Source organism: Mesoplodon mirus, assembly GCF_964341445.2.
Source record: "Mesoplodon mirus genome assembly, chromosome: 4".
Taxonomy (NCBI): Eukaryota; Metazoa; Chordata; class Mammalia; order Artiodactyla; family Ziphiidae; genus Mesoplodon; species Mesoplodon mirus.
The window spans coordinates 114,978,666-114,989,823 of NC_138979.1; the positions used below are offsets into that span (position 1 = coordinate 114,978,666).

General features: G+C 50.5%; 2 protein-coding genes across 3 annotated transcripts; one reads left to right on the forward strand and one right to left on the reverse strand.

The window, feature by feature from the left end:
* The first annotated feature begins 23 nt into the window (after positions 1-23).
* On the forward strand, positions 24-8,267 carry GMPR2 (guanosine monophosphate reductase 2). 2 transcript variants are annotated; one of them, XM_082619446.1, is made up of 11 exons: positions 24-361; positions 741-861; positions 1,003-1,122; positions 3,434-3,517; positions 3,668-3,841; positions 4,664-4,745; positions 4,837-4,943; positions 5,129-5,171; positions 5,843-6,002; positions 6,178-6,337; positions 8,155-8,267. In XM_082619446.1, the coding sequence occupies exons 2-11, from the start codon at positions 775-777 to the stop codon at positions 8,158-8,160; spliced, it is 1,023 nt and encodes a 340-aa protein (XP_082475572.1). In that variant the 5' UTR covers positions 24-361; positions 741-774; the 3' UTR covers positions 8,161-8,267. The 2 variants fall into 2 exon arrangements, with proteins under 2 accessions (XP_082475572.1, XP_082475571.1); XM_082619445.1 differs by lacking the exon at positions 8,155-8,267 and having other exon boundaries at positions 27-361; positions 6,178-6,806.
* TINF2 (TERF1 interacting nuclear factor 2) lies at positions 7,215-10,011 on the reverse strand. The gene is made up of 9 exons (XM_082619444.1): positions 9,474-10,011; positions 9,227-9,331; positions 9,005-9,106; positions 8,818-8,925; positions 8,617-8,713; positions 7,995-8,454; positions 7,842-7,909; positions 7,640-7,734; positions 7,215-7,504 (listed from the first exon to the last, which is right to left on the reverse strand). Exons 1-9 carry the CDS (start codon positions 9,663-9,665, stop codon positions 7,400-7,402), a joined length of 1,332 nt encoding a protein of 443 aa, XP_082475570.1. The 5' UTR covers positions 9,666-10,011; the 3' UTR covers positions 7,215-7,399.
* Positions 10,012-11,158: the final 1,147 nt, after the last annotated feature.

The following is an 11,158-nucleotide window of genomic DNA, read 5'->3' on the forward strand; positions in this document are numbered from 1 at the left end:
AGGAGGCGGCCAGCCTAGTTACAGCAGAGATGACGCCTCTGCAATTCTGAGAGTCCCTAGCGAGCCGGGGCTAGTATAAAGCGGGGGCGGAACGAACTACTCCTCCCATCATGCCAGGGGGCAACTCCGCGCGTGCCGCCCTGGGAGTTATAGTTCCCTGCCCCTCAGATCCAGCGGCATCCTCAGTGTGTGAACTCTGTTACCCAGAAGGCCTCCAGCACCGAAGCTGGAATTCCTCGGTTACTCTTTCTCTCCGGCGGAACCTGTTAGCACTGCCCACGAGGCTCAGCGGGGCTGTGCGAGGTTAGTGGCTAATCAAGAGGGGCTTCGGTCAACTGCCACCTGGCCACGGCGACAAGAAGTGAGTACCCCTATTCCGGAAGCTGGTTATGGGATCCCACCACTCCTCACTCCCAAATCTGCCTCTTATCCCCAACTGCTCTTTGCAGGGGCGGGAGAAAGAAGAGTAGTGGGGTAAGGAACGCACCATTTAGGATCATTCACGACTCCACCCCAATTCTTCTCCCCAACGAATAGTACCTGGGTTGAAGACACCGAGAGTAAGTGAAACCACACGGGTCTGAGGTGACGGTCTTCAGGGACTACGCATCGATCAATGCCCTGACCTTCCATAATTTAAGCGAGGAGAGAGATGAGCCCTGCCGCCAGCCCTAACAGAACATTAAGTTCTAAGGGAAAATTGGCTCAGCTACCGCCTCCTGACTTTTCCTACCTTCCAGCCCTCAGATTCGCTGCTACCCTGAGGTGTCTGCCATGCCTCACATCGACAACGACGTCAAACTGGACTTCAAGGATGTCCTGTTGAGGCCCAAACGCAGTACCCTTAAGTCTCGAAGTGAGGTGAGCCTGCTTCTCTAGTTGCTCTTTCTTGATCCCAAGCTCCTGGAGGGCCAGGACTGGGAAAGATTCCTGGCTTTTGCCCTGCTGCAATACTTGTCTTTTGGATAAATGAAATGCTTAGTTTCCTGTTCATATCTGCAGGTGGATCTCACAAGATCCTTTTCATTTCGGAACTCAAAGCAGATGTACACTGGGATCCCCATCATTGCAGCCAATATGGATACCGTAGGCACTTTTGAGATGGCCAAGGTTCTCTGTAAGGTAGGACTTCCCTCATACCCCTTTCCTCATGGTGTCCAGTTTTGTGGGCTGACTGCAGAGGTATCTGCATCCCCACCCCCATCCCAGGTCAACTCTGGCAGTTAACAGTCTGGCAGTTAACAGGATGCTCAATTTCTGTTTTCTGCAGTAGTACTAAGGCCCCTTTATCTGATAACTTTAAAGGGCCATCTGAGTTAATGAGATTTAAAGCTAAATTTTGCCCCCACTTTAACAGAACTTTCCCTTTTCTCCTGTCCAGCAGTTTATACATCTGCCAGCTTTTCCCACCACCCAGATCACCCTCTCCAAATCAGCTGCATCCCTTTTTTTTAATGTGAAATCTCCCTATATATTTTTTTTACATTTTTATTGGAGTATAATTGCTTTACAATGGTGTGTTAGTTTCTGCTTTATAACAAAGTGAATCAGTTATACATATACATATGTTCCCATATCTCTTCCCTCTTGCGTCTCCCTCCCTCCCACCCTCCCTATCCCACCTCTCCAGGCACCTGCATCCCTCTTTACACTATTGTTAGGATACTCAGCATTCACTGTTTTAGTCCAGAAACTAGATATAGTTTGAGCATTCAAAAATTCCTAACTAGAAGATCCTAGAGAGAAGAAGTTTATTTTCTTTCCTGCCTGTTTTTTTGTTTTTAATCTTCCTCTTCTTTAAGTCCTAGGTTCCTGGGTATTTCTGGGATGTGCCCAAAATGGAATGTGTTTTTCTTATATACAGGTTATTGCTTATTTTCAAAATGGAAGCTGCTGCTCCTTTCAGTAATATTACCTGCCTCTATATTTGTAGCTGAGAAGGTAGATAGTTTGGGCATCCTGAGGACATATGCACTCTTCTGGTTAATCCAGGCAGCCCTGGTTGATGGATTCTGCTGCTGCTTGTGGCTCTGTCAGCCTTAAGGACTTCATCTCCTTTTCTCTATTTTTGATTGCTGTAAGTCTTTGTGGAATGTCTGCTGTCATTTCTCTGAGGTTCATAGTTATGCAGCTTTAGTACTGTATTACTATTGCCATTTACCAACTGCTTAGGAATCCCACTGTTGCCCGTTGTCCACCTGGCCTGTCCATCAATAGAGTTAAGGAATGGTGAATCTGACTTCAGTGTTAACAAATGTCCTATAATGTATGGACCTTGCCGGGACTGTTGATGCTTTATGTTGAGACTGGCTTTTCATTACTGCTGAGTGTGAAGAAATCAGAGTTTAGAGATACAGCCAAGTCTCAGTAATAATTAAAAGGTTGGATGCAAGCAAGGATCTTTTTCTAGATCTCTAGCTTGGTATGTAATTGGATATGCTCATCATGCCACCCTATACCAGTATATCTCCAAGGTCTGCTGACCTCCTAAAGTGATTTTTTCTATTAGCATGTTGATGGCAGAGTGTTGCTGAGAAAGCACAGTTCAGTACCAGTGTTAGCTAGGTAGTGTTGATGATGATCTCTGAGTATTACAGCATTTGCACTTCCTTACTGCTGGCTGATGCTTGACCCCCTTGGGTCTCTCGTCTGTTGCAAGATTTGTGCTGTCTTATTTGCATGTCTGCACTTTTAAATCACAAACACCAGCATTCACAAGTGTCCTTTGAATGCCTTTCTCAAAGTATTGGGATGTTGTTTGCAATTTGTTGAGCTAGGAAATACAAGTCTGATGAGTCATTATATCCTTGAACTTGGTTGACTGAAATAGACTGAATGAGATAGACTTTTCAGGTTGGTCCATGTCTCAAGAAAATTTGTCCTTTAGCGGAGATGGAGAAAGGGTAGCACCTTATTGACTGTTAACCTTAAGGCCTTAACTCTTGTAATTTTGTGAGCATTTAGGCTCACTGAATTACTGCTGGCAAATGGACCAGAAGATACCGAAAGTAGGTTAGCTCCGTACTAGGTTATCGTAGGAGGAGGGGCTGAGTCCATGCAGGCAGACACTGGCTCCGTCCAGCTTCTTCATGGTTTCTTGTCTACTGCTTGTCCCACTGCACCAACAGCTTGTCCTTGTCACCTTTTAACTCAGAAGCGCTGTACGTGCTGGCTGGTGAAATCCAATCCAGGTGACTTTAGTACTTTGGTGGGAGTGTGGGGCAAGTACTAGCTTATGGGGAAAAGCCCGACTGCATTTGTAGAGAGAATAATGGTGGAACTGAGGTTCGAGCTCAACCACTGACTTCTTCCAGGTGCTCTTTCCAGACTTCAGTCCTTTTGTCCCTCAGATAGGATAATATAAAGGTCTATTTTTAGAAAAAGAGACTCTTAACGAAGTTCCCTCCTTTTTGATGGCTCTTTCTTCTCCCAGTTCTCCCTCTTCACTGCTGTCCATAAACACTACAGCCTCGAGCAGTGGAAAGAGTTTGCTAGCCAGAATCCTGACTGTCTTGAGGTAACACTGGTCCTCCCCTGATCCATTCCTCAGCCCAGTCTTCCAGGAATCTTTGTTTGGCTTCCTGGGGACCAACCCTTACCTCCCCACCCCTGTTGGCTAACCAACCAGGTCGTTTCTTACATGCTAATGGCCCTGTTTCTCTCACAGCATCTGGCTGCCAGCTCAGGCACAAGCTCTGCTGACTTTGAGCAGCTGGGACAGATCCTGGATGCTATCCCCCAGGTGAAATATATATGCCTGGACGTGGCCAATGGCTACTCTGAACACTTTGTTGAATTTGTAAAGGATGTGCGGAAGCGCTTCCCTGAACACACCATCATGGTATGTCTCTATTACCCTGTAGTGGGTCCATTCCTCTCCTTCCTCCACTCTTTCCCGCCACACCATTTTGTTACACCAGTTCCTTTCTCCTCTGCTGCCTTTCCTAGTCCGCTTAATCATGTCACTGGGTGATGATCCATGGTTCCATGCTTTAAATGTTGGTGTACTGGCCAGTGCTGTCTTCTCCGAACCTTGATACCTAGTCTTTGTAAATCCAGTGCCCGACATCACTCACTAAACCACAATGGAACATTTCTGCATCGTACATACCTCTGGTACATACACACCTGCCCAAAGGTATGGAGAGATACTGCAGTCGTATTGAAGGGGTTGCATGAAATGTTGTTTTATTTTTTTTTACAAGCTCAGGGGAGTTAGGACAAGGCCTCACTTTCTTGGCAGCATTGAGGGGTGTCTCTGTTCTGTCCATCAAAAGCAAATACAATTGTGTAGATGGGTATTTAGCCAACATGACCATGTCCTCCCCCTTTCCCTGAAGCCAGAGAGGTTTCATGACATAACAGCTTAAGCAAAGGATGTGTTTGGGTCTTTTGGAGGGGAGGGGGAGATAAATCTACTGTAAATCAGATGTGAGCTTGTTCCAGTTGGACCCCCGCTTTACCCTAGTACAACAGTGACACTGGCCACTCACCCCCTTACCTCAGCTTGGAAAGCAGGGTCCTTTGAAGTGACTGGTCTAAAAGCCCTCAGAGGCCCCAAATAGAGGGAACCGAGGTACCCTTCTTTGTAATAATGCTGGAAGCACGCAATCGGCTCTCTTTCTGACCCTAAGAATGCTCTGTTTTGATGGTTCTGTCCCAGGCAGGGAATGTGGTAACAGGAGAGATGGTGGAAGAGCTGATTCTCTCTGGGGCTGACATCATCAAAGTGGGAATTGGACCAGGTAAGCTGGTTCACTGGGGGCCACTGGCCACCTCTTCAGTGGCAGACACCTGTGGAGAACTTCCCTTTCATCCTTGTCACGTTCTTCTCAGGCTCCGTGTGTACCACCCGGAAGAAGACCGGAGTGGGGTATCCACAGCTGAGCGCAGTGGTGGAGTGTGCAGATGCTGCCCATGGCCTCAAAGGCCACATCATTTCCGTAAGGCCAAGAGCAGGGTAGGGTATGAGGCTGCCAGACATCTGGGTTCTCTGCTAGGTCTGGAGGCTCTGGTAGAGGTGGATCAGGACTCCTGGGTTCCTGTCAGCTTTGAGGTGGGCCACTGGGACCTCCTAGAGGGCTTGGGGCATCCATGCTCTCTCTTCACAGTGCTCCTTACTTTGCAGGATGGAGGCTGCAACTGTCCCGGGGATGTGGCCAAGGCTTTCGGTAAGGAGGGCACAGAAGGAGGATCCTGTAGAAGAGGATGAGTCACCTCTGAGGGTCTAGGATCAGGCTAGGGAAGTCTAAGAAAGCTGTTCAGATTCTTTTATAATATGACTAGTGACCCAGAAGCCTGTGGTGTCATCTGGGGCAAACCAGCAGGGGAAATCCTGAGACTCTGATGTGGACTCTCCTAATATAGGCCAGGGCCATCTGCATCATCCCCTGGACTGCGGGACACTGCAGATGCCGAGCCCCACCCTGGGCCCATGCCATCTGGCTCTGGGGAGTGGGGCTACAGATCTGCACTTTCCCAGCTTCCTAGGTGATCCTTGTTCACACTGTTTGCTCTTGGGACACTTGAAGTGAGTCTTGTCCGGCTGGGCAGAGCAAAAAGAGGTGACCAGAAGGTGGCGAAAGCAGCAAAAAGGAGAGAGCAGAAGCCAGGCAGGGTATCTCCAGAGGCTCTATTTTAAATTATTGCAAAGTCCACTGAGAAACAGAAGCCAGGGCAGAGTAGGCCTGTGCACTGGGTTGTGGGCCAGCTGGGGAAACAAAACCAGGAGGATGCCGGAATCATTGGCAGCCTTGGGAATTTTGTGTGAGTTGCTTCTGAGGGTGACCATGTTGGCACCTGGGCCAGATTCATCTCTTTCCCCTCCTCTTGGTGATGGCAGGGGCAGGGGCTGACTTCGTGATGCTGGGCGGCATGCTGGCTGGGCACAGCGAGTCAGGTGGCGAGCTCATCGAGAGGGATGGCAGGAAGTACAAGCTCTTCTATGGCATGAGTTCTGAAATGGCCATGAAGAAGTATGCCGGGGGCGTGGCTGAGTACAGGTAGGTGTGGAGGCCAGAAGCTGAGGGTTCTTGGAAAGCGTGACTTCCCGAGTAAGGTGGTGGCAGAACTTGGAAGAAAAGTGATGAGCAGGGACTAAATACTAGAGATTGGGGAAGAGTCATTGGGCTTAAGAAATCCAGACAGAAAAGGTAAGAAAGCTTTTCCTCTTCTAAGGGCCTCAGAGGGAAAGACAGTGGAGGTGCCCTTTAAAGGGGATGTGGAACATACTATCCGAGACATTCTTGGAGGCATCCGCTCCACCTGTACCTACGTGGGAGCAGCTAAGCTGAAGGAGCTGAGCCGGAGAACTACCTTCATCCGTGTCACCCAGCAGGTGAATCCGATCTTCAGTGACAAGAGCTAGACCTGAGCAGTTCTACCCTCCCAGGGCGCCAGCACCCACCACAGGGCTCCTCAGTGGGCCCCTCTCCCATCCCAGCTACTAGGGCTATTACTTGGTCGTTTCCTATCCTCTATCTCCTGAGGGCTCCTGCAGTATTCTGTACTTTATCTGCACATGCAAAATGCCCAGGGCGCCCACTGGGGAGGAAGCAAGGAAGGCAGGCTGAGAAATAAAGTTAAGATAATCAAATGGGAATCTGGGGACCCAGAATCCTGAAGATTATTAAAAGGAAAAGATACTGACTCATACATAAGTGTTTTATATGGCCTTGGTCTGGAAGAGGTAGGCTTTTAGAATCATGTTTTGTTAATCAGATTCATTAAATAGATCTTTGAATATCTACAAAGCTCAGAAGTATTTATGTATTTTAAATACCTCAATAAAGAGAGGTCCCAATGACTTTGAGATTCTGGGGATTTCTGCACAAGGCTGGCATCTGGGTGCTGCTGCAGGGCAAGTGGAGGAGTTGGCACTGACCCAGTGGAGTCAAGGACAGTGAGTGCCCTTCCCATGAAGCATCTCCATTCTAGTGCCACCACCCCCAGGTAACCTGGCAGCGTGAGAGTTCACAAGTATATTCTGGCATCAGACCACACACACAGTATTTTCAGAATAGCAAAAGGAAATTTCTCTTCCAGGCTCTCAGCCCTGGTAACCCTTTTGGGCATGTCTGAACAACACTCTCCAAGGGAAGTAAAATGGCAAAGGGATCCCCTTCCAGCCCTGGAGAGGCCGGTTCTGTTTCTAAGGAATGACCTACACTGACCTTATAGAAGCCTTAATTCCCCTCCCTCAAACGAAGACAGTGTTTTAACAAATCCAAAATTTAATTATTAAATATTACAAAGTAACTTCAGCAATATAGTCAGGCAACCCAAGCATGGACTTCCACTTTATTCCCCCTAAACTGCGTGAGAGCTGAGGAGGAAGGAGACAGGCAGAGTGCCGTGGGCATTCCAGTCTCATCACAGCAGTCTAGAACTGTCTGTCTGGTTAGGAAGAGGGACACACACCACTGGAGCCAGAAGTGGGGAGGTATTCACAGAAGGTGGGGATCAGGGTGTCAAACTTTGTCTTCTCATAGTTTTCCAGAGAGTCCTGCGGAGAAGGGAGCAGGAAGATCCTATCATCATTGAAACATGCCCTGTGCCCTCCATATCCTGCATCATATGGCTTTCTGTCTTGTTCTGCCCGCCCATCCCCTTCCCCAGCTTTCCATTCCTTCCTACTCACCCTTCCTTCCCTCTGGCTATTTTCTTCCTCCTCCTCGGAGTCCAAAACCAGGTCCCCTATAGTAATGTCAGAGCTGCACAGAGATGGAGGACGCACTGCAGGGAGGAAACCAGAGTCCAAGTACTCTTCTCAGTGAACACAGGACCTCAAGAGTCCCCAGGAGAGGAGGCTGTCTGATCTGGTCCTGACTCAGGATACCTACCTGACTTCCTGGCCCTAGGAGGCGATAATGACAATCTCAGGGGTTCCATGGGGCAATCCAAGCAGTTCCTAGGGTGGGAGCAAGCAAGACAGGGTGAAAGGAAAGCAGGCAGGGCATGTGCTGCTAGTAGGGAGAAGCAACTGTTCTACTCACTCCTTTTGCTCTGAGGCAGACAAGTCAATTGGGTTCTCCTTCAGAGCCCTTCCTCCCAGGGTCTTGGATGGACTCCTAGACTTGCCAGTTGAGGCTGCTCTGGTGCCCACAGCACCTGCTGGATCTGCTGTGTGTGTCCCATGTTCTTCCCTGTTCCCAGGCTTAGATATGACCTGCGTTGGTGAACCCAGATTCCTGAAGGGGAACAGCATGACTGTGGGGCGCTCCTTATGGCCTCTGCTAGTGGATGCCCACTGGGACTGGATTCTTCGCCGGCCTAGAGGGGCCAGATTGAAATGGTGGCCAGTCAAAGGTTCTGGGTGCTTCCTTGAGGCTGGACCCTGAGGAAGGTGTGGGCCAGGCTGGGCTTTCGGCAGAGGGTCGTGGAGTGCTGGTCTTGGTTGCTGAGGACTCTGCTCCGTGGGCTCTGTCATGTTCATTGAATCAGTAGCAAAGCACTCTGAAAAAGAAATCTCTTTAAAAAGGCAATATAGGAACACATGGACTCAGTCTGGTTTCTTACGCCTCAGGCCCATGTAACCCTTCCAATAGGCTGCCTCAAAAGGTCACAAGCTAAACACTCCACCCCTAAATTCTTAGTTGTCCTAGATGGTCCTGATACCTGGAAGTGGCCACCCCATGTCCACACCATATTGGCTCAAGACATAAGAAGAAGTGATAGAAACTCCAGGCTGCATCCAACTCAGCACATCCTGAAGCTGTGGGCAGGGAGAGAGGGATGAAGACCACAGGCCTTGATAGAACTCCACCCCCTACCCCCCACCCCAGCATTCTGCCCTTATGTGTTTTGCCCTAGCAAAACCTGCTGTGCCTGCAGTGGAGGCAGTGCTTTTTCCAGCTGATACAGGTATTCAAAAAACAGCTTTTCCATGGCAGCCAGAAAAAGTTCCCCGTACTCTTGTTCAAGTTCCTGCAGGAGGAAAAGAAGCAGGTCAGAAGAGGACTAGAGAGAACAGCTACACCATAGCTTCCAAAGCAGCCAGTCCCACCTGTAGCTTCGAAGCCAAATCAACAGAGGCTTCTGAGAGCTGCTTCACCTGCTGGCAAAAGGTTTCCTGAGCCTCTGAGATCTTCCTCAGATCCTGCTTTGTCTGTTGAGGGTAGGAAAGGCAAACAAGTTAGGGGCACCAGAATCCAGTGACGGGGAGGAGGAGCAACTTTGTTGCACCGCGTGTTAACTGGGGGTAGGGCTTGCTCCAGGAACAACTCACGGCTTTGGGGTCCCGCACTGCAGGTCCAGACTCTGGGAAGTGTTGATGCAGGGCATTCAGAACCTGGGCCCAAGGCCGGCCCTGCAGGATCAGCTCCACCACGAGCTGTGAAGGGTGCTGAGCTCAGAATCCCCACGTCTGGGCAAGCTGCCCTTTTCCAACCGGTTCCACCCCCAAGCAGTCGGCCCAGGACAGGTCCTCGCATCCCGTCCCTTTCCCCTCTACCGGGTCCTACTGACTCCAATACCTTGGCCTTTAGGCCCATACACAGGCGTTCATGGTGCCGGTACCGAACCAAGCCGGGGGCAGCAGCGCGCAGGGATCGCAGAAACTCCAATACTCGCGGAAAATGCTCCACGCAGCGTCCGCGCACGACTTGCCAGCAGGCAGCGGCTGCGAAGCGAAGAGCGGCGGGACCGGCCCCCGGGGGCGTGGCCATGGCCGGCGGGCCCCAACCCAGGAGCCGTACCTTTGGGTTCCTACCTCTGGCAAGGCTTCCCGACTCCTCCTAGGGGCGGGGTTTCCGGTGGCCCTCAGAGGCTTGGCTATTTCGGTCTGCGCCGGATAGTTCGCGATCCGAGACTGCGCCCTCCCATGGGCCACCGGAATCCCGGGTTTTTCTCCAACTCGGGCTGGAGCCTGAATGGAGAAGCTGGCCAGCTCCACTGGCAACAGGTCGTTCTGCCTTAAACGCCGCCGCCGTCTCGAACCCAAAGGCTACTTCGATTCCGGCTCCGCGACCAGTTTCCCTGCCCGGGAGAAGGGTGGTAGTGGAGAACCAATGGGCCGTCAGACAGGGGAGACGTCACGGCGCGTCATAAGGCCGCGCCCCGGCAGATCCGGCGGCGCTGCCGGTCCCCGCCCCCGCTGCCCTGCAGGTCCCCGCCCCCGCTGCCCTGCACTTCCGACGGCTGCTGGGCAGCGGGGACCGGGGACCTGCCCCGCCTCCGGCCCTTGCCCGCATCAGGCCCTTGCATTTCTTCGCGGAGCCTGCAGAGAAGTCCCGTCGTTCTTTGAGGTCTTGGCTTTCTAGTCTGTAAAGCGAGGCTTATGCCACTTTCCCTCTCCAACGTCTTCACCCTCTCAAATACGATTCCTTAAATCCCAGCGCCCAAACCAGCGCCTGCAAAGCCTTCCCCGGGCGGCGCGCTGCTTGCAGTAAGAGTTCAACTCTTTTTTTTTTTTTTTTACAGAATGGGAGAGGGCGCCCACCTTTAAAAAATAAAATTCAGGGGCTTCCCTGGTGGCGCAGTGGTTGAGAGTCCGCCTGCCGATGCAGGGGACACGGGTTTGTGCCCCGATCCGGGAAGATCCCACATGCCGCGGAGCGGCTGGGCCCGTGAGCCATGGCTGCTGAGCCTGCGCGTCCGGAGCCTGTGCTCCCCAACGGGAGAGGCCACAACAGTGAGAGGCCCGCGTACCGCAAAAAAAAATAAAAAAATAAAATTCAAAGTTTGAAAAGACATCAGATTGTTAATCTGTTTTTTTTCTAGATGGTGAGACTGCAGGAAATTTTTGTGCTTTTCTGTGTTTGATACCTTTTTTTTTAAAATCGTGTAGTTCTAAAATAAATGAAATAGATTTCCTTTTTCGAATTTCTGTTGTGCGCTTACTCCAGTCAGCCCCCTAATACAGTTGACCGTTTTACTTGTCTTTCTCCTTGTCACCCTTCCTGGTGTCTCTCCTTATTTCCATTGCCAGGGACAGAACCTTGGCACACAGTGTATATTTTTTGTTGACTGAATTAATTACCTGCTCTGACTACCTTACAGGGATTTAGTGAAACTACCCTTTGCTTGGGCCATCTCCTTTCTTAGAGATAATGGCTCCTATATCCCTCCCTGTCTCCACTCAAGATCAGTCTTCTGAGGTGAGCCACACATTCGACTGCCCTTGGGACATCTAGCTGGAAGTTACAAAGTACCCAAATCG

What these genes read in the sequence shown, in the direction of transcription:
- GMPR2 (XM_082619445.1), top strand. Translation starts at nt 775, where the DNA reads ATGCCTCACATCGACAACGACGTCAAACTGGACTTCAAGGATGTCCTG. An exon ending in AGAATCCTGACTGTCTTGAG is followed by an intron (nt 3,518 to 3,667) that starts GTAACACTGGTC and finishes TTTCTCTCACAG; the next exon opens with CATCTGGCTGCCAGCTCAGG. An exon ending in GGGGGCGTGGCTGAGTACAG is followed by an intron (nt 6,003 to 6,177) that starts GTAGGTGTGGAG and finishes TCCTCTTCTAAG; the next exon opens with GGCCTCAGAGGGAAAGACAG.
- TINF2 (XM_082619444.1), bottom strand. Translation starts at nt 9,665, where the DNA reads ATGGCCACGCCCCCGGGGGCCGGTCCCGCCGCTCTTCGCTTCGCAGCC. An exon ending in GTATGGGCCTAAAGGCCAAG is followed by an intron (nt 9,332 to 9,473) that starts GTATTGGAGTCA and finishes CACCCTTCACAG; the next exon opens with CTCGTGGTGGAGCTGATCCT. An exon ending in CATGGGGTGGCCACTTCCAG is followed by an intron (nt 8,455 to 8,616) that starts GTATCAGGACCA and finishes TTTCTTTTTCAG; the next exon opens with AGTGCTTTGCTACTGATTCA.